Below are 25,752 nucleotides of genomic sequence, written 5' to 3'. Positions count from 1 at the left end.
CTGCCTATGTTGCCCATGCTAGTCTCAAACTTCAAACTTTGAACTCTGAACTCCTAGGCTCAAGCAGTACTCTTTCCCCAGCCTCTTGAGTTGCTGAGATTACAGGTGTGTGCCACTGTGCCCAGCCTCATCACATATTTTTTAAAAATCTGTATAACTTACATTCAAGAGATCCTATCCAGAATTCAGTCTGGTTTTAGACCTCATTTTAATGTTTACTGCACCTTTAGTGCATGTCTCTCCATTATTACATATTGTCCTTTCAGTGCTTATTAGTCAGTCCCTTGAATTCAGACTACCATATCTTACCTATTCTTACCTATTATAGCATGTGCTTTGCATGAAGCAGGTAGTTTATGAAAATTTGTTGAATCTGTACCAACATTTCACGGACTTTGCCAAGTATTGCTGAGGTTGTCTGCAGGACAGAGAAAAGAAATTGATGCTTGGAGTTTTTCCTTTGGAGGATTTGGTATTGTTTGTTACAGATTGTTGTGATTCGCAGGTCCTGGGTGAAAATGAGAACAACTGACAAGGGAAGAATGTGGATTCTTGTAAAAAACAAAACCAATGCCTGGAACAAATGCAGAACTAATTATGATGAGAGACATCTGAAAGTAAAAGACCATCTGAAAACAGGGAAATAGTGATTATCTCCTAGCTTAGGTCTTTAGCCCTTAGTTCACAACTTAACATTAACATCGTCTTAGCCTCTTATTTGCTTATCGGCCTGCTTTCTTACCTGTGATTAGAAGGATTATGATTTATAGGCTGGGCATGGTGGCTCACCCCTGTAATCCCAGCATTTTGGGAGGCTGAGGCGGGCGGATCACCTGAGGTCAGAAGTTGAGACCAGCCTGGCCAACATGGTGAAACCCTGTCTCATTAAAAATACAAAAATTAGCTGAGTGTGTGGCAGGCACCTGTAATCCCAGCTACTCGGGAGGCTGAGATAGGAGAATCGCTTGAACCCAGGAGGCAGAGTTTGCAGTGAGCTGAGATCGTGCCACTGCATTCTAGCCTGGGCAACAGAGGGAGATGCCATCTCACAGAAAAATAAAGGATTACGATTTATACAGTCCAGTTCTATCTATATAACTACCATCCCCTACAGAGACAATGGGAAGCTTATTTACTATAAACTCCAGGACTGCATAAAATAACCACTAAAGTCCAAAGAACAAGTATAGCTTTTGGTAAAATGTGAAGGTTTTTTTGTTGTTTTGGTTTTTTTTTGACACGGAGTCTCGCTCTGTCACTAGGCTGGAGTGCAGTGGTGCTATCTCTGCTCACTGCAACCTCCGCCTCCCTGGTTCAAGCGATTCTCCTGCCTCAGCCTCCCAAGTAGCTGGGACTAACAGGTGCGTGCCGCCACGCCCAGCTAATTTTTGTATTTTTAGTAGAGATGGAGTTTCACCATGTTGGCCAGGATGGTCTAAATCTCTTGACCTCATGATCTGCCTGCCTTGGCCTCCCAAAGTGCTGGGATTATAGGCGTGACGTGAAATTTTAAGTGTCTTACTAAAATTACTATACTGCAAAATATTTTATCACATAAACTCTTTGCTGCGGTGTGCTATTTTTAGCTGCTTTTTGCATTTTTGTGATCTGGAGAGTATGGTCCATATAATCTCAAGAAAATATTCCAGCAAAGTTAAAACACAAGGCTAATTATCAATTATAAAAAGCAGACTAAGTAAATGAAATATTTAAGCATGCATTAACTTTGGTAGCTCACAGTAAGAGGCAAAGAACCACCTCTGGATTAGGAGACATGAGCCAATCAATTTAAGAAAATGAAAACTATGGGTGCTGATATAGGATTGTTTATATTGCTAATTAAGGACATTAAAATTGCTAACATCATGTCAGAAAGACATTTTACTAGAAATATAAGAAGATAATAAGTAACAGTCTTTTAATTTGGATATATTTTGCTTTAGAATAAACAAACTATGTCCTCATTTTTCTAATTTGTCTGCAAACCAGTGGAAATCTCATCACAGTCTAAAGCTAGAATTTGGGAACTGTTGTACCAGGCCATGCTGTTTCTTGGAAACTTTTCTTTGCATATTAGATAAATGGAGAAAAGAGTTAAGGCACAGTATCTGACTGAAAACTCATTAGCTGACATTGTATTATAAAGGTTTTATGGAAAAATCTCCCAAGTTTTTTTGGTTTTTGGTGTTTTCTTTTTTTGACAGGGTCTCTGTCATCCAGGGTGGAGTGCAGTGGTGTAATCATGGCTCACTGTAGCCTCAACCTCCTGGGCTCAAGTGATCCTCCCACCTCAGCCTCCTGAGTATCTGGGACTACAGGTGCATGCTAGTGGGCTCAGCTACAGTCTCCCTGTCGCCCAGGCTGGAGTGCAGTGTTGTGATCTCAGTTCGCTGCAACCTCCGCCTCCCAGGTTCAAGTGATTCTCCTGCCTCAGCCTCCCAAGTACTTGAGATTACAGGTGCCTGCCACCATGCCCGGCTAATTTTTTTTTTTTTTTTTTTGGTAATATTAGTAGAGACAGGGTTTCACTGTGTTGGCCAGGCTGGTCTCGAACTCCTGACCTCATGATCTGCCCTCCTCAGCCTCCCAAAGTGCTGGGATTACAGGCGTGAGCCACTGCACCCAGCCTTTTTTTTTTTTTTTTTTTTTAATTGAGATGGAGTCTCACTCTGTCACCCAGGCCGGAGTGCAGTAGCACCATCTTGGCTCACTGCAACCTCCACTGCCTGGATTCAAGAGATTCTTGTGCCTCAGCCTCCCAAGTAGTTGGGACTACAGGCGCGCACCCCCACGCCTGGCTAATTTTTTTGTATTTTTAGTAGAGCCGGGGTTTCATCATGTTGGCCAGGCTAGTCTTGAATTCCTAATCTCAGGTGATATGCCTGCCTCGACCTCCCAAAGTTCAGGGATTACAGGCATGAGCCATCGCGCCCAGCCAGCTCAGCTACTTTTTAAATTTTTGTAGAGAAAGGGTCTCCTGTATTGCCTAGCCTGGTCTGCAACTCTGCGGCTCAAGTGATCCTCTCACCTTAGCCTCCCAAAGTGCTGGGATTACAGTTGTGAGCCACTGCACCCAGCTTCTTCCAAGTTTTTTTGCAAATGTGTAATTTTACAACTCCTGGTCTCAGATATGCTCTGTTATTGGTGATGGTAATGTTGGCATTAAAATGTTAAACAATATCCTGGTTAATACATTGTTTTCTCAATATACTATTTGATTTAGTAGACTTCTAGATAATCGTCTATAACAATGTTTAACAAATATTCTGAATAGTAAATTAAGTAACTGGTGGATTGATACCTTATGAATGTTAACAGACTACTTTGAGATTTTTATTTTAGATACGGCTCTTTCAGTGTATATTGAAGTTATTTTACTCAGGACTTGGGTTCTAAAGTCAGTACATAAAATGAAATTAGGCTTGAAAATACTGGAAATTTTTAGTAATGACAAAATTTTTGATTTTTTTTGTAAACAGCCTTGTACAGAAATATATATATGCATGATTTGTGCTATATTTGGTAGCATATAATTCCGTAGGGTGAATCATATTAAGAGATTGAATCAGCTGAATGTTTTGATGCTTGGAACATGAAGCGGATTTAGGGAGAGTCAAACTTCCTGGTTTTTCTCTCATCATCTTTATGAAGATAATATTTCTTCTGGTTCTTCATCAGTGAGTATTTCTGTGTGGCCTCAAATGTCTTTCTGACTCTTACAGTTTAACTTTCCTAGGTTAACCATGCCTAAAATATTAAGTGGAAAATTGCAGAAATAAACAGTTCATAAGTTTTAAATTGTGCACCATTCTGAGTAGTATAATGAAATCTCATGCCATCTTGCCCAGGACAGGAATCCTCTCTTTGTCCTTTGTATCCATGCTGTTGATGCTTCCCACCCATTAGTGCCCCTGTTACATTGACTGCCAAGGTATTGCAGTGTTTGTGTTCAAGTAACCCTTAGTTTACTTAATAATGGTCCCAAAGCACAAGAATAGTGATGCTTTTAATTTGGATGTGCCAAAGAAAAGCCATTAAGTGCTTCCTTTACGTGAAAAAGGTTAAAATTCTTAATAAGAAAATAAATCATATGCTGAAGTTGCTAAGATCTGTGATAAGAATGAATCTCCTATCTGTGAAATGATGAAGAAGGAAAAAGAAATTTGTGCTAGTTTTGCTGTTGCACCTCATACTGCAAAAGTTATGGCCACAGTGCTTGATTAACTGCTTGGTTAAGATGAAAAGAGCATTAAGTTTTTGGTGGAACATATGAACAGAAATGTGTTTCAGTTGACAGCAGTCAGTTTCTGTACTGTCTGGTTTCAGGAATCCACTAGGGGTCTTAGAACATATGCCCCGAGGTTAAGGAGGGACTACTGTAATTGCCTTTACCCCTGAACATTTGTTGAAGGTTCTTGTTAATTGTTTTCTCTCTCACGCTCTGGCTTAGTACTTACATGTAAATTTTTTTTTTTTTTTTTTTTTTTTTTTTTTTTTTTTTTTTTTTTGAGACAGAGTCTCTCTCTGTTGCCCAGGCTGGAGTACAGTGGCACAATCTCAGCTCACTGCAACCTCTGCCTCCCAGGTTCAGGTGATTCTCCTGCCTCAGCCTCTCGAGTAGCTGAGATTACAGGCGATTGCCACCACACCTGGCTAATTTTTACTATAGATGGGGTTTCACCATGTTAGTCAGGCTTTTCTTGAACTCCTGACTTCAAATGATCCTCCCGCCTAGGCCTCCAAAAGTGCTAGGATTATAGGAATGTGCCACCATGCCCGGCCAAGTACTTACAAGTAAATTCTTTTTTTTTTTTTTTTTTTTGAGACGGAGTTTCGTTTTTGTTGCCCAGACTGAGTGCAATGGCGTGATCTTGGCTCGTTGCAACCTCCTGGGTTCAAGTGATTCTCCTGGCTCACCCCCTGAGTAGCTGGGATTACAAGCATGCGCCACCACGCCTGGCTAATTTTGTATTTTTAGTAAGAGACAGAGTTTCTCCATGTTGGTCAGGCTGGTCTCAAACTCCTGACCTCAGGTAATCCACCCACCTCAGCCTCCCAAAGTGTTGGGATTACAGGCATGAGCCACCATGCCCAGCCTGTAAATTCATGTAAGTGCGAATATGATATGACCTATAGTAATGTACATTTCTTATTAGCTCTGATTTCTGTATTAGTATATTCTTTGTACTTCATTCTGTAAAGCATATGGTATTCACATAATACTTTTGGTTATAGGGTATGGCACATACAGTGCTAGGGTTCTCATTGTTTCTCAGTCCCAACAAGAACATCTTATCAGAGGAGTTTAAGGTACATTTTAAGGTCATTCATTAATATCTCCCCAGATAAACTTAATTGTAAATCTGAACCCCCAAGCAAGAAATTAAGGTACTCCTTTAAAAAATATATTATTTAGTAAACATAGCATCTCTGACTTCTATACATATAGCACCATTTGTTCAGTATTTTCAGTTCTTAAAAAAGAAATAAAATTATAACATTTAGATCCAAAAGGGGCCTTAGAAACTTTTTGAGTACATTCATTTTACATAGACTTAGGCTAGTTGCATCTTAGCTCAGCCTAACATATGTGAGCACCTGTCCTGATGTGATGCCCTTTCACTCTCAAAATGTAACAGTTTGAATGATAATGTGATCATCCTCACATAGTGGTGGAGGAGTATGGCACTCAGATTCTCTACATAGTTCAGTGTTCTTTCTGCTACCTTGATACTTTTACAGATAATTTTTTCTTGTTAACCCTCAACAAAGCAACTAAGTGATTTTAAGGAAGTTGGAGGATTTATCTTTTTAAAGAGAAGATGTAGATTATTTGAAAAAAGGTGTTGTTTTCTTCTATTTAAGTATTCAAGTGACACTGCCATTATTTGTACTGAGTGTCCTTACAGTTAAATATTTATTTAATCATAGGATATTGAAGCCAGAGGGTATGTTATGGATGATCTAATCTAAATTAGTTATTTTATATGGTTTGTGTGTGTGTGTGTGTGTGTGTGGAGACAGGGCCTTGCCCTGTCGTTCAGCCTGGAGTGTAGTGGCACAACTATGGCTCACTGCAGCCTTGACCCCCCTGGGCTCAACCCATCCTTACATCTTTGTCCTCCCAAAGTGTTGGGATTATGGGAGTGAGCCACCACACCTGGCCTATGCTTTTATTTTTTATATAAAGGTATTATAATTGTAGCATAGAAAGTTTAGAAGATAACATTTATTTAAAAATATTCATATAATTTTTTTTTTCGGAGACAGTCTCACTCTTCGCCCAAGCTGGAGTGCAATGGCGCAATCTCAGTTCACTGCAACACCTGCCTCCCAGGTTCAAGCAATTATCCTGCCTCAGCCTCCCAAGTATCTGGGATTACAGGCACCCACCACCACGGCCAGCTAATTTTGGTATTTTTGTATTTTTAGTTTAACCATGTTGGTCATGCTGGGCTCAAACTTCTGACCTCAGGTGATCTACCCACCTCGGCCTCCCAAAGTGCTGGGATTATAGGCAAGGGCCACCGTGCCCGGCCCGCATATACATTTAGATAGTGTATTTACATAGTTTACATAATGGTATATGTACATTCTTCTTTCCTGTGTTTTTACTAACTCTCATGCAAGCATCTTCATGTTATTTACAGACATGTACTTATCCATATAATATGGATGTACCTTTACATATACATTTGAATAGTGTATTACATAATTTACATAATGGTATATGTACATTTTTCTTTCCTGTGTTTTCACTCTCATGCAAGCATCTTCATGTTATTTATAGACCTATACTTATTATCCACATAATATGGATGCACCTTTACTTAGCTATTCCCCTGTTACTATTCTTTAGGTTGCTTCTAGTTTTTTCTACAACTATAAATAACATTTTTTTCCATGTGGCTTTTTCTTCTTTTTGTTTTTCCTTTCTGCAGCCTGTTTTACAAATGAAGACAGACCTAAGCTAATGAAAATGAATGTTTTTCAAGGGTTACAACTCAGATCTGGACTCTCGTGCTGATGCCCTTTCCATTATACTATAATGGTTGTTTTCTATAATTGAAAGACTACATTGATTGAAAACACTATGTATCAGCTATCTTAGCCCATTGTTGGAACAAGGCAAGGTAGACATAAAATATAAATTCAAGTTAAAAATTATCTAACCCGTCTCCTACCAAGTTAACGGTTTTATTTTGTAGGTACTTAGACTCAAATCAGTAACCTTCCAGTTTCCTGTTGTTAATTCTTTTCCCCTTCTGCATAATAATTAAAAGAAGGCTGAATGCTTAGCTTGTAGATAGTTGAGGAATTGATGTTGTGAGAACACTGACTATATCTAGATTAACTTCTGCAACAGCCCCTAGAATACTTCATTGTACCTAGTCCCTACCTATGCTGTGCATTTACAGAGAAGCCTTATGGATTGTTAGCCAAACTGAATAGAGAACTACTCTTTTTTCCCCTTTTCTTTTTTTCCTTCTCTTTTTTTTTCTAATTTATTTATTCAAGAAATAGTTACTGAACACCGACTAAGTGTTAAGCACTATTCTAAGTGCTGAGAGTTCAGCAGTAAATAAAACTGACAAAAATCCTTGCTCTTATGAGGCTTATATTCTCGTGGAGGAGATAGGCAAAAAATAAATTGTATAGTATATTGGAAAATTATGTGTTATTTGGGAGAATAAAGCAAAGAAGGGTTGTAGGAGTGTTGTTGGCTTGATGTTGCTTTTTTTTTTTTTTTTTTTGAGTCGGAGTCTTGCTCTTTCGCCCAGGCTGAAGTGCAGTGGCACAGTCTTGGCTCACTGTAACCTCCGCCTCTGGGTTCAAGCAATTCTCCTGCCTCAGCCTCCTCAGTAGCTGGGATTACAGATGCATGCCACCACACCCGGCTAATTTTTGTATTTTTAATAGAGATGGGGTTTCACCATGTTGGTCAAGCTGGTCTTGAACTCCTGACCTCAGGTGATCCACCCATCTTGGCCCCCCAAAGTGCTGGGATTACAGGCGTGAGCTACCACACCTGGCCTGATGTTGCAGTTTTAAGTGAAGTAGTCAGGAACATACTCACTGAAGGCTAAGCATTCAACCTTCTTTTAATTATTATGCAGAAGGAGAAAGGAACATTTGAGCAAGATTTAAAGGCAGTGGTTGAATGAGCCATGAGAAATACGGGGGAAGAAAGTTCCAGAACAGTGAGCTTAACAGACCGTGAGGCAAAGACTCAGCCAGGTGTGTTGGAGGCCTTGTAAAGACAGCAAGGTGGCCACTGTGGCTACAGTGGAATCAGTGGTGATGAAGAAATTAGGTCAGGAAGATAAGACAGTGCCAGATTGTTTAGGATTTATAGGCCATTGTAAGGACTTTGAACTTTACTCGTATTAAAGAGGGGACCATTATGGGAGTAATTTAAGAAATGGAATAATACAATCAGTTTATATTTTTAAAGGATCACTCTCTCTTCTGAGTTGAGATTAGACTGAAGCCAGGCAAAGGTAGAAGCAGGGAGACTAGGTAGGAGGCTGCTGCAATAATTCAAGCAAAAGATGATAGTGACTTAGACCACAGGCAGTGGTGGAGGTACTAAGTAGTGGTTGGATTCTGTGTATTTTTTTAAAACTTGTTATTTTTGAATAATTTCAAATGTTAAAAAGTTACAAGAGTATTACAAAAACCTTCTGTGTACTTTTCACTCAGATTCCCCAGTTATTAACATTTTAACATATTTGCTTTATCTCACTTACTGCTTTCTCTACAGGCACTCACACTTTTTATTTCTGAACTGTTTGAGCATATGTTACAGACATGCTGCCCTATGTGGTACTTTGGTGTTCATTTCCTAAAAACAAAGATAGTCTCCTTATACAGTTGCATTAGTCAGCTTGGCTGCCATAACAAAATACCACAGACTGGGTGGCTTAAACAAAGAAATTGATTTTTTCACACTTCTAGAGGTTGCAGAGTTCAAGATCAAGGTCCAGTTTGGTCTCTGGTGAGGGCTCAGGGCTCCTTCCTGGCTTTGGTCTGTCACACAGACCAGAGTACAGTGGGGCGATTGTGGCTCACTGCACCCTCAGCCTCCCAGGCTCAAGTGATCCTCCCACCTCAGCCTCTGAGTAACCAGACTACAGTTGTGCAGTTATGCCTGGCTAACTTAAAAAGTTTTTTTGGAGAGATAGCATCTTACTGTGTTGCCCAGGCTGGTACCAACCTCATAGAGTTGTGGTGAGGATGTAAGTTAATATCTGTATCCTCTTTAAAATAGTCCCTGGCATATATAAAGTATTAAATAAATTAAAAATTATAGGCTGGGTACGGTGGCTAACCCCTGTAATCCTGGCAGTTTGGGAGGCCCAAGGCAGGTGGATCACCTGAGGTCAGGAGTTGTAGACTAGCCTGACTAACATGATGAAACCCCATCTCTACTAAAAATACAAAAATTAGCCAGATGTGGTGATGCGCACCTGTAATCCCAGCTACTCAGGAGGCTGAGGCAGGAGAATTGCTTGAACCTGGGAGGCAGAGGTTGCAGTGAGCCGAGATCGCGCCACTGTACTCCAGCCTGGGCGACTACCTCAACCACTTTTTTAAGACTCTGTCTTAAAAAAAAAAAAGGAAACCAAACAAAAGAAAAGGCAGTAGGCTGGGCATGGTGGCTCATGCCTGTAATCCTAGCACTTTGGGAGGCTAAGGTGGGTGGCTCACTTGAGGTTAGGAGTTCGAGACCAGCCTGGCCAACATGGTGAAACCCTGTCTACTAAAAATACAAAAATTAGCCAGGCATGGTGGCCGGCACCTGTAATCCCAGCTACTTGGAAGGCTGAGGCACAAGAATCGCTTGAACCTGGGAGGCAGAGGTTGCAGTGAGCTGAAATTGTACCACCGTACTCTAGCCTGGGTGACAGAGTGAGACTCAGTCTCCAAAAAAAAGAATAAGGCAGTGAACAAGAGAAATTCAGTCTTCTGGGTGCTTATAATCCAGTGGGGATACAGACAAGTACACTACAGGGTGATAAATGCCATAGTAGGTAAAGTATAGGGTACTTAAAGACCACAGACTTTAAGCATCTTCCCAGACTACCTCAACCACTTTTTTTCATTCCTCCAGAATTTCCAAAGTACTCTGACTAGAGTGGAGAGTTTACATTGAGGAAAAGTAGTAATAAAATAGTTTGGGGTGGTTTGCAGGAAGAAGGAGAGATTTAACATGGGGGTGGTCAGAAACTGACATGAGTTAAATTTAAAATTTTGGACGTTTTCCTATGGATGAGTAGAAAACCACGGAAAACTGTTTAGGATGAGTTATAGAAAAGGAAAATTCTGACTAAAAAGAGAAAACACAAGGTAGCAGGGTTTTTGGCAATTGTGAGTAATTCATTAAAGATGGAACTTTGAATTTGAGGGGGAAGAAATGAGACTGGAAGAGAAGGCAGGATGCAGATCATAAAGGAAGCTGAAGTGTTTCCGCTTTTTCCATTGAGCAGTGTGAAATCATTGACAGATTTGATATGAGAAATAATTAGATAATTTTGCATATTTGAAAATGAATTTGACTCCCACTTCCCTACCTTGCTCCCCTGTTAAAATAGAAACGGGGATTAATTTATATCCTGCTCCTGAATGCATATAAAATTTATACAAAAATATCTTCTATAAAAATGATTTGTAATCCGTAGACTTAATACCTGGAGATGTCTTGAGATATAAAATCGCATCCTTTGGGCTGTGGGTTTTTTGTTTTCTCCAAACAAATCTGATCTTTTCTAAAAAAAAAAAAAAGGAAGAGAAAAAAAAGAAAAGAAATAAATTTGGCAACAATATAGGGAGGAAATTTAAGGGGAGCAAGTCTAGGGGCAGATGCCTAGGAGGCTGTTGCAGGAGTGGCCAGGTCAACGGTAATGAAATCTGGAAAACAGCAATAGTAGGAAGGGAAAGACAAGAGGGGATAAAGTTGAGAAATATTATTGGAGACAAAATTGGCTAGAGTTTGGAGATTTATTAATGGGTGTAGGGGGGTAAGGAGGAGGAGGAGTCAGAAAGAATTGCTAAAATTCTGACTAAAGAGTAGTAACAGACAGAAAAAGAGGAAGGTGATTAATAGAATAATAAGGCCGGGTACAGTGGCTCATGCCTGTAATCCCAACACTTTTGGAGGCTGAGGCAGGCGGATCACCCGAGGTCGCGAGTTTGAGACTAGGCTGGCCAACATGAAGAAACCCCGTCTCTACTAAAAATACAAAAAAAATTAGCTGGGTGTGACGGCGCATGTCTGTAATCCCAGCTACTCGGGAGGCTGGGGCAGGAGAATCGCCTGAACCTGGGAGGCAGAGGTTGTGGTGAGCCAAGATCGCGCCATTGCACTCTAGCCTAGGCAACAAGAGTGAAACTCCATCTCAATAAATAAATAAATTACAATAAAATAAAATATTAAAATCAGCCGGGTGCAGTGGCTCATGTTTGTAATCTCAGCACTTTGGGAGGCTGAGGCTGGTGGATTCCTTGAGGCCAGGAGTTCAAGACCAGCCTGACCAACATGGAGAAACCCCGTCTCTACTAAAACTACAAAATTAGCCAGGCATGGTGGCGCATGCCTGTAATCCCAGCTACTTGGGAGGCTGAGGCAGGAGAATCGCTTGAACCCAGGAGGCAGAGGTTGCAGTGAGCCGAGATCGTGCCATTGCACTCCAGCCTGGTCAACAAGAGCGAAACTCCATCTCAAAAAGAAAAAAAAAAAAAAAACATTAGCCAGACATGGTGGCATGTGCCTGTAGTCCCAGCTACTTGGGAGGCTGAGGTGGGAGGATCACTTGAACCCAGGAGGCAGAGGTTTCAGTGAGCCAAGATTGTGACTGCATTCCAGCCTGGGTGACAGAAAAAAAAAATTAAAATCAAGCTCAGGGTGCCTCGGAGACTTTGAAGTGGATGTGTACATTGACTGGTAAAGGGAAATCCAGGCTTGATATCTACAAACATGGGAGTCATTGATACATTGGTTGAAGTAGTTAAAGCAACTAGAAAGAGGTGATTATGCTGATAGCATTCCATTTGCTGTGCATTAAGCCCTATCTTAATTGTTTTACATATATTGTTTTATTTAGTTCTTCTAACAATCCTGTGAGGTTGTCATTTTACAAAGGAAAGCAACATAGAGAAGAGTTAAGTAATGTAAAAGACTCCAAAGCTAACAAGTGACAGAGCCAGAAATGGAAAAGATTGACTTAAAGCCTGAAATCTTAAAACACTATGCTATGAGTAGAGAAGAGTGCTCAGGAGAGAATCCTGGAGAACATCAACATTTAAATAAGGATGATCACAGCCAGACTGGCTACCTGTACATGATTCTAGAGGAGGACCCGGAGAGGTAGGATGAAAACCAGGAGAGTGGTTAAGACAGAAGCCAAAGGAGAAAGTACTGTGACAGATTATTCTGTGTGCCAAAGCTACAAAGAAATAACATTTAAAAAAAAAAAAAAAACTCCATTGGGTTTAGTAAATTTAATTTATTAGTACCCTTGAAAATTGGCGTTTGAGTGAACTATTGGCAACATAAATGAGATAACATAATTTATAAAAAGCTCTTAGCATGGTAGATTGCATATTTTTTAAGTGCAATAAAAGAGTGGCTCCTATAATTATGGAGTTAATGGGAGTTAAAAATGTAGACAGTGAGCATACAAAACTCTTTCAGACTCTTCACACTAAAAGGTCTTTTTTTTTTTTTTTTTTTTTTTTGAGACGGAGTCTCGCTCTGTCGCCCAGGCTGGAGTGCAGTGGCCGGATCTCAGCTCACTGCAAGCTCCGCCTCCCGGGTTCACGCCATTCTCCTGCCTCAGCCTCCGGAGTAGCTGGGACTACAGGCGCCCGCCACCTCGCCCGGCTAGTTTTTTGTATTTTTAGTAGAGACGGGGTTTCACCATGTTAGCCAGGATGGTCTCGATCTCCTGACCTTGTGATCTGCCCGTCTTGGCCTCCCGAAGTGCTGGGATTACAGGGTTGAGCCACCGCGCCCGGCCTAAAAGGTCTTAACTAACATTAGGCAAGGAAGGAAAGGCTAGGGGTAACCTAAGGTGGTCGCAAGAAAACTTTAAGATAGGAGAGACGTGTATATACCTATGTTGAGAGACAGCCTGAAGGAATACAATGTAAATATATAAATATAAATAAGAGGTCGGGTGCGGTGGCTCATGCCTGTAATTCCAGCACTTTGGGAGGCCAAGGTGGGTGGATTACCTGAGGTCAGGATTTCAAGACCAGCCTGCCAACATAGTGAAACTCCATCTCTACTAAAAATACAAAAAAATTAGCTGGGCATGGTGGCAGGCGCCTGTAATCCCACTTACTTCAGGAGGCTAAGGCAGGAGAATAGCTTGAACCCACGAGGTGGAGGTTGCAGTGAGCCAAGATTGTGCCATTGCACTCTAGCCTGGGCGACAAGAGTGAAACTCTGTCTCAAAAATAATAATAATAATAATTAATAAATATAAATAAGAATCAAACTAAAATACAAGAAGCAAGGATAAGCCAGGCGCAGTAGTTCATGCCTGTAATCCCAGCAATTTGGGAGGCTGAGGTGGGCAGATTGCTTGAGCTCAGGAGTACAGGACCGGCCTGGGCAACATGACAAACCCTTGTCTCTACTAAAAATACAAAAGAAATTAGCCAGGCATGGTGGCATGCCTTAAGTCCCAGCTTCTCGAGTGACTTGAGGTGGGAGAATCACCTGAGCCCGGGGAGGCTGCAGTGAACTGTGATCGCACCACTGCACCCCAGCCTAGGTGGCAGGAGTGAGACCCTGTCTCCAAATAAACAAAAAACACAAAAAAAGAAACAAGCATAGTTAATGTAGTATAATGTGCTCAAGGTGTGAATAGAGTCTAGGAAACAGTACGTAGTGGAAGGATTACTCTTTAATAGGAGTAATGCTTTTTACTAGGTAAATTGATCTAGGTAAGTTTAAATGTGGATACATTTTTTTTTTGACAAGATAATTTCCAACTAATGACTTTTGCCTTCTCTGTGAAACACCATATAAGCTTATCTCCTGAGAGTGAGAAGTGATGTGGTAAAGATTCGGGCCTGACAAGTGGTTAAAATTCGAAATACTTCTTTGAGAGGGGATGCTGACTAAGCACATGTGGAGGGTCCAGGTGAAGAAGGAGACTTTTAATTTGTATGATTTAAATTTTTTTTTGTTCGATTTTTCTTCAGCAGAATCCAGCAGCAGAAATAAAGGTGCAGTAAATGCAGTTAGATTGATCCAAATTTGGATTTGATTAAGTACATGAGATAGAAGGCTAAATTAGAGAGGAGAAGGACAAGAGTATGAGGGTTTTAATAAAATATTGGTTTAAATAATGGACAAAGACTCTGGAATTGGTGAAGAATTGAGTACTAAGAAGAGAATGTAGAATTAGAGAAAATAAAAAGCTGAGATCTTGATGAAATTAAAGAACAAGTATAATAGGAGTGGGAGATTGTGATCAGAGGAGGAGATTTTTAAATGTGCAAAGGAGTGGTTCTTGAAGGTCACTGAATATGAGGTCAAGGAACCGAGAGACAAGAAAACATGGTAGATCATCCATTTAGACATTGAAATTACCCAGCATAATAATGAAACTTAAGGTGACTTTGCTCAGGGTTCCAGATAGTACATTGATTGGGCCTTGTGAGCCGTTGACAAACTTAACCAACTGGGCCCAGTCGCTCACACCTGTAATCCCAGCACTTTGGGAAGGCCAAAGCGGGCAGATCACCTGAAGTCAGGAGTTTGAGATCAGCCTGGCCAACATGGTAAAACCCCATCTCTACTAAAAATACAAAAAAATTAGCTGGGCATGGTGGCACACACCTGTAGTCCTAGGCACTTGGGAGGATGAGACAGGAGAATTGCTTGAGCCCAGGAGGCAGAGGTTGCAGTGAGCTGAGATTGCACCACTTCACTCCAGCCTGGACGACAGAGTGAGACTCCATCTCAAAAAAAAAAAAAAAGAAAGAAAGAAAAAGAAAAGCTTAACCTAGATGCGTACATAGGATCGTATTATTTTGCAGGACATTCGTCTAGTGATGAAGGCAGCAGCAGAGCCTCCCTCCAGTAGATGGGAAGACTAAGATGTATCTGAGTAGTATCTGGATTGGTTGATGGGGAGGAGGGTCTATCTATAATAAATGTTAAGCAATTTGCTTAAGGTCACAAGAATTTGATTACAAAGCCCATGCTCTTTCTACTAACCTTGGTATTTCCGCAACAAGTTGAGCATGTTCAGCTCTTTTTTTTTTTTTTTTTTTTTTTGTCTTCCCAGATGTTTGAGACTATAATTTTGTTTTATTTTAGCTTCTCCAGAGTTACTGGGTCTTTTTTTTAGTGCCAAACATCTACAAAGTGAGGGAGAAATCTCCTTGAGGAGTACCTTGAACAGAATCTTAACCTGAAGTAGTCAGGGTTTTTAGTATGTTTGGTAAACTGATCCCTTAGTTCATTTGCTAGTTTATCCATCCATCCTTCCTCCCTTCCATCCATTAGTTCATTTGTCAGTTTATCCATCCATCCTTCCTCCCTTCCATCCATGCAATTACATTTATCTTTTTATATCCATGTAAGAAAAAAATACCAGTTATAGTTTGAGAACACTGTATTTGGAATAAGTTGAAATAACTGTAAATTGACTCATTTGGTTTTATTTATTGTCTTTTGTCATCTCTAGCTGCATATCCCCACCGTTTGAATCTCTTTTACCTTGCCAATGATGTCATACAGAACTGTAAAAGGAAAAATGCAATCATATTCCGTGAATCATTTGCTGATGTACTTCCTGAAGCAGCTGCTCTAGTGAAGTAAGTAAATCTTTGTTGCTCTATGGGATCTAAACTTAGACAATTTAGAATTTTAGTTTCTTTACCCATTAAGAACTGTAATAGTTGAACATGCTTGAAGATTGAAGGATAATTTGCCTAAATGGTTGATTATTACTTTCTTGTTAACACACGTCTTTCTTTCTCTTTCTCTTTCTTTCTCTTTCTTTCTCTTTCTCTCTCCTCTCCTCTCCTCTCCTCTTTTTCTCTTTTCTCTTTTCTCTTTTCTCTTTTCTCTTTTCTCTTTTGTTTTTGAAACAGTCTTGCTTTGTCACCCAGGCTGGAGTGCAGTGGTGCAATCTCAGCTCACTGCAGCCTCCGCCTCCTGGGTTCAAGCAATTCTCCTGCCTCAGCCTCCCAAGTAGCTGGGACTACAGGTGCGTGCTACCATGCCCAGCTAATTTTTTGTATTTTTAGTAGAGATGGGGTTTCACCATGTTAGCCAGGATGGTCTTAATCTCCTGACCTCGTGATCCACCCGCTTCGGCCTCCCAAAGTGCTGGGATTACAGGCATGAGCCACCGTGCCCAGCCATATTTTTCTTTTAAAAACTCTTTCTTCTGTTTTCAAAAGCTGGTCTCCTGTTTATCCTTACTTGACCATGTATGTCTCCTGGTGATAATCTGTGAATGTGCTTCCTTCTAACTACTGTGTCTGTTTTGTTTAACACATTTCATGTCTTCTGAGTCTTACTGAAATTTTTTTCCCTCCATGAAATCTGTAAAGAGAAATGGAAATTATTTCCCAACGTCATACTCGCAACTCAATATTGATTTAACTTCATTTTTAGCGGTAGTTGGATCCGGCACTTCCCACAGTGTATTCCTATGAAATGATCAGAGGAAGAAGGGTTCTGTGCTCAAATAAGTTTAGAAAATGATCCATACTACTTTTCCTTTCCTGAAGATTCAAAGTTCACATTACCATATCAATAATTTGATTTCTTTTTGGGGCTTTACAATGCTAATTTCAAAACAGCATTTCCTGGCTGAGCACGGTGGCTCACGCCTGTAATCCCAGCACTTTGGGAGGCCAAGATGGGCAGATCACAAGGTCAGAAGATCAAGACCATCCTGGCTAACACGGTGAAACCCCGTCTCTACTAAAAAATACAAAAAAATTAGCCGGGCATGGTGGTGGGCACCTGTAGTCCCAGCTACTTGGGAGACTGAGGCAGGAGAATGGCATGAACCTGAGAGGCAGAGCTTGCAGTGAGCCCAGATTGTGCCACTGCACTCCAGCCTGGGTGACAGAGTGAGACTCCATCTCAAAAACAAAACAAAACAAAAACACAGCATTTCCTAAACTCTGACCATGGGCCCTTCTTTTTGAATGCCTATTGAACATCCCCACATTCGGGGAGAAGTCTGGTGTATATACAGTACAAGCTTATATCTCATCTTATTTTTGCCCTGTATTAATAGTGTGTTCTTTGTGTTGCATCCGTATTTGTAAATTGTTTTCTACAAGAGACACACATAGTTACAGGATAAACAATATATGTAACAATATATAAACAATTATATGGAACAACCATAATAGCTAAATGCTTCCTCAGATTATGTATTTATTATCATTGACCCATTTGTTAGTATTAACCCAGTTAGAACTGAGTGATCTTGTGAAACTATGGAATATATTGAAAATAAGAAATAAAACAAAAGAACTGACTGATCCCTCTTCTTTCCTTAGGATTGTTAACTTGAAATGTCTACCTTGCTGTTAGAAAAGATTAAAATATGGTACTACTTGAATGTACTAAGTAAACAAGTACATAAAATAATAACATCTACCATTTGTTGGATATTTATAATTGACTAAATATTATACAGAGTGCTTTATCATTTAATTTTGAGAACAACTATACCGTGGGCACTATTGTTACACTAATTTTTTCTTTTTTTGAGATGGAGTTTCCCTCTTGTTGTCCAGGCTGGAATGCTATGGCACAATCTCGGCTTACTGCAACCTCCGCCTCCTAGGTTCAAGCAGTTAGGCAATTCTCCTGCCTCAGCCTCCCGAGTAGCTGGGATTACAGGCATGCGCCACCATGCCCAACTAATTTTGTATTTTTAGTAGAGATGGGGTTTCTCCATGTTGCTCAGACTGGTCTCGAACTCCTGACCTCAGATGATTTGCCTGCCTCAGCCTTCCAAAGTGCTGGGATTACAGGAGTGAGCCACCGCATCTGGTCTTGTTACTCTAATTTTAAAGAAGAAGAAACTGTGACTTCGAGAGGTTAGGTAAATTGCCTAATCTCTAAGAGCTACCTGGAGGCAGAGAGCCAGATTCCCACTTCAGGCTATCTAAATCCAAAGCCCATGTTCTTTGCCACTTAACCACTAATCCATGCTGCCTCTTTATATATAAAACCCAGTATAATTGTGAATAAGAACAACAATACACTAGAGTTTCTGCTATAAATATCACTGTAATATCTGTAACTTAGCCTAGTGTTTCCTAGACTTGAATTTCATGACCTATTTCATGGATTAATATATAGTCGTCAACCTTTTTTTTTTTTTTTTACCATGTAAAGATATGTTTAAAAACAACTACATTGTGTGTTACTACCATTATTTCATGGAAAAAAGTGAGAAGGACATAATCTCAGAATAAAGTACGGTTCTTAAATTAAAACCTTAAGCCCCCAAGAATGTTTTAACTCAATGAAACATGTCTTAAAGCATTCCAAGACAGAAGTCCTCCATTATCATTACTGTTGATCATTATGCTGGAGGTTCCATTTATTTAGAAATGAGTAAATGAATAAATAGGTCAAGTGCAGTGACTCATGCCTATAACCCCAGCACTTTGGGAGGTCGAGGCAGGCAGATCACTTGAGGTCAGGAGTTCAAGACCAGCCTGGCTAACACAGTGAAACCCCATCTGTAGTAAAAGTACAAAAAGTAGCTGGGTGTGGTGGTGCATACCTGTAATCCTAGCTACTCGGGAGGCTGAGGCACAAGAATTGCTTGAACCTGGGAGGCGGAGGTTGCAGTGAGTTGAGATCGTGCCTCTGCCCTCTAGCTTGGGCGACAGAGCAAGACCCCATCTCAAGAAAAAGAGAAAAGGAGTGAATGAATAAACAAAATGCATTTAGAAGAGACAGAATTGTCATTACTTGCAGGTAATATAATTATCTACATCAGGTGGGCTGGGCAACCCTTTTCTATAAAGGGTCGATAGTTAAGTAGTTTAGGCTTTTTGAGCCATAGTATCTCTGTCACAGCTCCTTAACAATGCCATTCTAGCATGAAAGCACCAAACAATACAGAAACAAATGGGTATGGCTATGTTCCAATAAGAATAGGCAGCAGGCCAGATTTGGTCTGAGGTCCATCATTTGCCAACCCTTAGCCTACACAGAAAGTCATGATGATCAACTAATAACTCAGCTAAATAGCCAGATTCAAGTTGAACATACAAAATCAGTAGCTTTCCTATGTATGCCAGCAGCAACTTATTTTAAACTGTAATTAGGAAGAAAGATTTATTTTGCAAGACAAAAAATAAAAGAAAAACCCCACCCAAGAATAAATACAAGAAGTATGTAAGGCTTTTATAAAGAAAATTTTAAAAATTTAAAGGATATTAAAGAAGATCTGGACAAATGAAGATATATATATATATGTATGTGTGTATATATATGTATATATACATATATATGGGGTTTTTTGAAGGAAAAGATTTGGTATTGTTAAAAATACATTTCTTTCCTAATATGTAATTTATACTCTGTAATCCCAATCAAAATCTCAATAGGATTTCCTGTGGAAGGATAAATATCCAAGGTAATTTTTTTTTAAGAATAGTAAGGTTAAAATTCCCTACCAGTTATAAAATATATCTTAAAACAATAAACAGGAATGGAAGATTGTATTAGTGAAACAGAATACACTCTTGCTTATAAATAAGTTAATTATAAATTATATGGTAAATCAGAGGATATTAAAATAAGAGCTTAATGCCAGGTATGATGGTTCTCATACCTGTAATCCTTGCACTTTTAGGAGGCTGAGGTGGGAGGATCACTTGAGGCCAGGAGTTTGAGACCAGCCTGGGCAACATAGCGAGACCCTGTCTCTACAAAAAAATTAAAAATTAGCCAGGTATGTTGGCATGTGCCTGTAGTCCTAGCTACCAGGAGGCCAAGGCAAGAGGATCTCTTGAGTCCAGGAGTTCAAGACTGAAGTGAATTATAGTCATACCATGGCACTCCACACTCTGGCCTGGGTGACAGAGCAAGACGCTCTCTCTGAAATAAACAAATAAAGGACTTAAGTATTCCTTAAACAGCCCCATCCTGACCACCACTTCCCCTTTTAAAACTCACGCCTGTAATCCCAGCACTTTGGGAGGCCAGGGAGGGTAGATCACAAGGTCAGGAGATCGAGACCATCATTCCTGGCTAACACGGTGAAACCCTGTCTCTACTAAAAATACAAAAAAAAAAAAAAAATTAACCGGGCGTGGTGGCGGGTACCTGTAGTCCTAGCTAGCTGGGAGGCTGAGGCAGGAGAATGGCATGAACTCGGGAAGCGGAGCTTGCAGTGAGCCGAGATCACGCCACTACACTCCAGCCTGGGTGACAGAGCGAGACTCTGTCTCAAAAAATAATAATAATGAATAAATAAAATAAAATAAAATAAAGCTCTTATTCACAATTCTACTATAAACTGATTTCTGAATTTTTTTGTCTTAACTTAAGGCTGTTTTGAGTCCTTTAATTCAAGGAGGGCAAATGTCTAGAAGTTCCTGGCAGGTAATACAGATGAGTAAAGTAGGTTGAGTATGAGAAAAAATCCACTTAAGAGGGACAGCAGTTACTCAGTCCTTGGCTAATGGCCATGAAGAAATGTGAGCCCAACATTAACATACACTGCCAAACTTTTCTCACTTTTAAACTAGGACAGAAATTTGGATTTTTATATGTGTGACATTGTCAGATTTAAAAAATAATATTGCTGACAAAACACATTTGGTGATCATATTGCACCATGGGCAACTTAATTAGGGACATTAATTTTATTCCTTGAGTCCCTTTAAGGTGTTTATTGATTTCACTTGATTAAAAGTTGGTATGGGGTGGACTCACGGCCACATGTTAAAAGAGATGCCCAAAGAAGGGAAAGTAGGACTTTCAGATAAGTTGGGAAACTATTTTCTCTAGTACTTATCTAATTATTTCAGTTCTTTTTATTAAATTTCAGTTTATCTTTTCTATCACTGGTTGGAAATTCCATGGGCTGGAAACCTGGAGATTGTATTTTAGATATACTAGTTATTATTGTAAGAAAATATGTATGTGAGAGGGAGGGGTAAAAATGAAAGTTAAACCAACCTGATATTTGCCATTTGTGTCCTAGAGGTCCTAGCTAAAGGACAGAAATGCCAGTTTATCTGAATATACATCACCGTGAGACCAGAATAGTTGAAACTTTAATTTGAAGCACAGGGAAAGTGTTTATGAATGTCAGAGTTGATTTACACTTGGGAAACTGTGGACTACTCTGCAACCAGCAATGACTTCAATAAGTTATATATAGATTATGGAAGAATCCCTTTAAGAACTGAGGGTTTGCTTGTATTGTGTCAGGATGGTGTAAGAGTAGGTATATCTTTGATGTGGGTGGAGCTTTCCAAAATCCTGTCCCTATCCCAGGTGTTCGTAAAAGGCAATTATTTGTGCTTATACATTTTCATCTTTAATTGAACTGAAAAATGAATTTATGCTACTTGTTGTATAAGAGCTTAATGTGATTTTATTGACTCTCAAGGGTGTATAGAGAATTATATGCATGATCTTTTTTGGGAAAAGGTGTCATGACAGATTTTGAGGAAATAATGAGCTTGGTACCGGTTAAATACCCGTAATCTGAAAATTTGAAATCCAAAATGCTCCAAAATCTGGAGCTTTTTGAGCACCAACATGACGCTCACAGAAAATGCTCATTGGAGCATTTTGGATTTCAAATTAGAGATGCTCAACCAGTAAGGATAATGCAAATATTCCAAAATCTGAAAACAAACTCTTTTTTTTTCTTTTCTTTTCTTTTTTCTTTCTTTCTTTTTTTTTTTTTTTTTTTTTTTTTTTTTGAGACAGAGTCTCGCTCTTGTTGCCCAGGCTGGAGTGCAGTAGTGCAATCTCTGCTCACGGCAACCTCCGCCTCCCAGGTTCAAGCAATTCTCCTGCCTCAGCCTCCCAAGTAGTTGCCACAGCACCCAGCCAGTTGAGAATTTCTACTTAAATGTTATATGTCCATATTCAGTTCAGAATGCCTGAAACAGTAACACGCCTTACTTTGTGTAAAGTCCTACTCCTACAGTTTCAATTTATGTGAAAATATGTTCAATATAAATTGAAAATTGCTATATAAATGGTAACTAACTTGCAGATAAGCAGATTGGATTTTATTATTTCTTCTTTTTTTTTCTTTGAGATAGAGTCTTACTCTGTCACCCAGGCTGGAGTGTAGTGGCACGATATCGGCTCACTGCAACCTCCGCTTCCCGGGTTCAAGCGATTCTCCTGCTTCAGCCTTGAGTGGCTGGGATTACAGGCACGCGCCACCACGCCCAGCTAATTTTCGTATTTTTAGTAAAGACAGAGTTTCTCCATATTGGTTAGGCTGGTCTCGAACTCCTGACCTCATGATCCGCCTGCCTTGGCCTCCCAAAGTGCTAGGATTACAGGCATAAGCTACCGCACCTGGCCCAGATTTTATTATTTCTTTCTACAAAATGAGAAAAACTGAAGTCCAGAGCAGTTAAGATACCGCCCAGAGGAAAATGAATATTTAGTGTAAGTCCTGGGACTAGAACCCAGATTTTTCTGACTCTTAGTCCTTTATTGTTTCTGTTCTGCCAAATAGCTCTCCTAAATCTAACTTACAGTTTTTCATTTTATAACAGCCCCTTAGTAATCTTAAGTTTTTCTTTCTTATTTCTTAGTCAGTTACCAGGGACTGATTCTTCTGTTAAAGTTTCTTCCTCCTTTTCTCTCTGCCTTTTGATTTTCTGTTATTGTCACTGTCACTCTGTTTGATATATTAATATTATATCCTGCTAACTAGTTTCCCAGTTTGTCACCTTTTTCATTCACTTCAAACTACATACACATAGATGTCCAGAGATACAATGGTTTAAGACCACAGTCTCTGGAACCCAGTGTGCCTAGATTTGAATTCTGGCTCTGCCATTTGGTAACTCTATAACTTTACGTAAATTAAAAAAAAATTAGTTTCTCATCAGTATAATGAATCCAATAATAGTACCTACTTCATAAAGCGTGGAAACTAAATGAGTTAATAATATATATAAAGGGCTTAGAACAGTGACTGACGTTTAATAAACAACAAATGTTAGCTGTTGCTATGATGAGGAAGATGACTGTGCCTACTACTGCTATTATTATAATTAACAAATTAGTATTAGCAAGGCATACTCTGAAATCCTTTAAAATATATTTTTACATTGCTTTATGATTTAAGAAATTTCTGGCCGGGTGTGGTGGCTCATACCTGTAATCCCAGCACTTTGGGAGGCCGAGGCAAGTGGATCACCTGAGGTCAGAAGTTTGAAATCAGCCTGACCAACATGGAGAAACCCTGTCTCTACTAAAAATACAAAATTAGCCAGGCATGGTAGCGTGTGCCTATAATTCCAGCTACTCAGGAGGCTGAGGCAGGAGAATTGCTTGAACCTGGGAAGCAGAAGTTGCAGTGAGCCAAGATCACACCATTGCACTCCAGCCTGGGCAAAAGAACAACACTCCATCTCAAAAAAAAAAAAAAGAAATTTCCTTCCATCTTTATTATTTTCTTTGATTCTCAAATCAAATATATGATATAATTAGGGGCAAAGATTATTATCCTCATTTTACAGGTGAGGATACTGATGATAAAATAAGTCATATAAAACGACTTGAAGATAGGAAACTGAACATTAAAAAATAAGAGAGGGCTGGGTGCAGTGGCTCACGCCTATAATCCCAGCACTTTGGGAGGCCAAGGCAGCAGTATCACCTGAGCCCAGGAGTTCCAGACCACCCTGGGCAACATAGGGAGACCTCATCTCTACTAAATTAACTGGGTGTGGTGGCATGTGCTTGTGGTCCAAGCTACTTGGAAGGCTGAAGCAGGAGGATCACTTGAGCCTGAGAGGTGGAGGCTACAGTGAGCTGTGATGGTGTCACTGTACTCTGCCCTGAGCAACAGAATAAGACCCTGTGTCAAACAAACAAACAAAAAGGGATGCCACTTAAAGACTTCTACAGTCAAATCTCAGTCTTCCCATCCTTACCACCAACTCTCCTAAATCCCAGTAATGAGCCATTGCTCTAGCCAGACGCTCATACTGTATATCTTAATATAAGGGCTTATGAGTTTTTCTTCATGGAGTAGCTCTTCCTCCTTGGGAAGCAGCAGAGCTTAGAGGTTAAAAATGCAAGGTTTGGAGTCAAACTTGCAAGGTTGCATGGGTTTCAATCCTGGATCTCTTACTTGGTAGAGGAATTTATTTAACTTTCTCATCCTTTAGTTTTCCCATCTATAAAATGAGAATAATAGTACAGTTTGTCTCTTAGGGATGCTGTGAGGATTAAATAGGCTAATATATGTAAAGCATTATAAAGGAACATGAAAGTACTCTAAAAATCAGTGAACTAAGTATTCATCTCAAGAAGTTTTAAAAGAAGAGCAAAATAGCCCAAGAAAGGAAGGATATAATAAAATAAGAACAGAAACTAATGAAAAAAAAAAAAAAACAAATACACAGTGAGGTACTTTCACTGTCAAATTCACAGAAAGAATAGAATAGTGTTTGTCGGGGACTGGGATAGGGGGCAGGGAATGGGGAGTTATTGTTCAATGGGTATAGAATTTCAGTTTTGCAAGATGAAAAGACTTCTGGAGATATGGATGGTAGTGATGGTTGCACAGTATGAATGTACTTAATGCCATTGAATTGTACACTTGAAAATGGTTAACATAGGCTGGGTACTATGGCTCACACCTGTAATCCCAGCACTTTGGGAGGACAAGGCGAGCAGATGATGAGGTCAGGAGTTCGAGACCAGCCTGGCCAACATAGTGAAACCCCATCTCTACTAAAAATACAAAAATTAGCCAGGCATGGTGGCATGCGCCTGTAGTTCTAGCTACTTGGGAGGCTGAGGCAGGAGAATCACTTGAACCCGGGAACTGGAGGTTGCAGTGACCCGAGGTTATGCCACTGCACTCTAGCCTGGGTGATACAGTGAAACTGTGTCTCAGTAAATAAATAAATAAATAAATAAATAAATAAATAAATAAATAAATAAATAAAAAGTTTGCCAAAAAAAAGAAAGGGCGGGCACTGTGATTCACGCCTGTAATCCCAGCACTTTGGGAGTCCGAGGCGGGTGGATCGCTTGGGGTCTGGATATTGAGACCATCCTGGCCAACATGGTGAAACCCCATCTCTACTAAAAATGTAAAAATTAGCTGGGCGTGGTAGCGCACGCCTGTAGTCCTAGCTACTCGGGAGGCTAAGGCAGGAGAATCACTTGAACCCGGGAGGCAGAGGTTGCAGTGAGCTGAGATCACCCTACTGCACTCCAGCCTGGGCGACAGAGTGAGACTCTGTCTCAAAAAAAAGAAAAGAAAAGAAAATCGTTAAGATATCTGGGTGTGATGTGGTGGCTCACACTTGTAATCCCAAACTCCCAGTGTGGGAAGCCAGGGTGGGTGGATTGCTTGAACCCAGGAGTTTGACACCAACCTAAGCAACATGGTAAGACCCCATCCCTACAATAAATACAAAAATTAGCTGGATATGGGGGCGTGTGCCTATGTTTCCAGCTACTCAGGAGGCTGAGGCAGGAGGATCTCGAGGTCAAGGCTGCACTCTAGTCTG

The 25,752-nt window shown here is 40.1% G+C and overlaps 1 protein-coding gene and 2 long non-coding RNA genes across 22 annotated transcripts in view; 2 read left to right on the top strand and 1 right to left on the bottom strand.

Moving 5' to 3' along the window:
* RPRD2 (regulation of nuclear pre-mRNA domain containing 2) overlaps window positions 1-25,752 on the top strand; it is a 125,010-nt gene that overhangs the window by 42,989 nt on the left and 56,269 nt on the right. For all 20 annotated transcript variants that reach the window (XR_013398599.1, XR_013398598.1, XM_077948410.1 and 17 more), the window contains exon 2: window positions 15,708-15,837. Coding sequence is in view for 16 of the 20 variants with exons in the window: in XM_077948410.1 (XP_077804536.1) it covers window positions 15,708-15,837 (130 nt within the window). In the remaining 4 variants the exon portion in view is untranslated. The remainder of the gene's footprint in view (window positions 1-15,707; window positions 15,838-25,752) is intronic.
* LOC144331522 (uncharacterized) lies at window positions 21,927-23,655 on the top strand. The gene is made up of 2 exons (XR_013398768.1): window positions 21,927-22,087; window positions 23,546-23,655. It is a non-coding gene; the product is annotated as an uncharacterized LOC144331522 (long non-coding RNA).
* Window positions 22,538-25,186, bottom strand: LOC144331527 (uncharacterized). The gene is made up of 2 exons (XR_013398782.1): window positions 24,053-25,186; window positions 22,538-22,887 (listed from the first exon to the last, which is right to left on the bottom strand). It is a non-coding gene; the product is annotated as an uncharacterized LOC144331527 (long non-coding RNA).

The sequence above is a fragment of the Macaca mulatta genome, chromosome 1, assembly GCF_049350105.2.
Source record: "Macaca mulatta isolate MMU2019108-1 chromosome 1, T2T-MMU8v2.0, whole genome shotgun sequence".
In the NCBI taxonomy this organism is placed as follows: Eukaryota; Metazoa; Chordata; class Mammalia; order Primates; family Cercopithecidae; genus Macaca; species Macaca mulatta.
The sequence above is the reverse complement of the archived record's forward strand: the minus strand, read 5'-3'. Positions and strand labels throughout refer to the sequence as shown.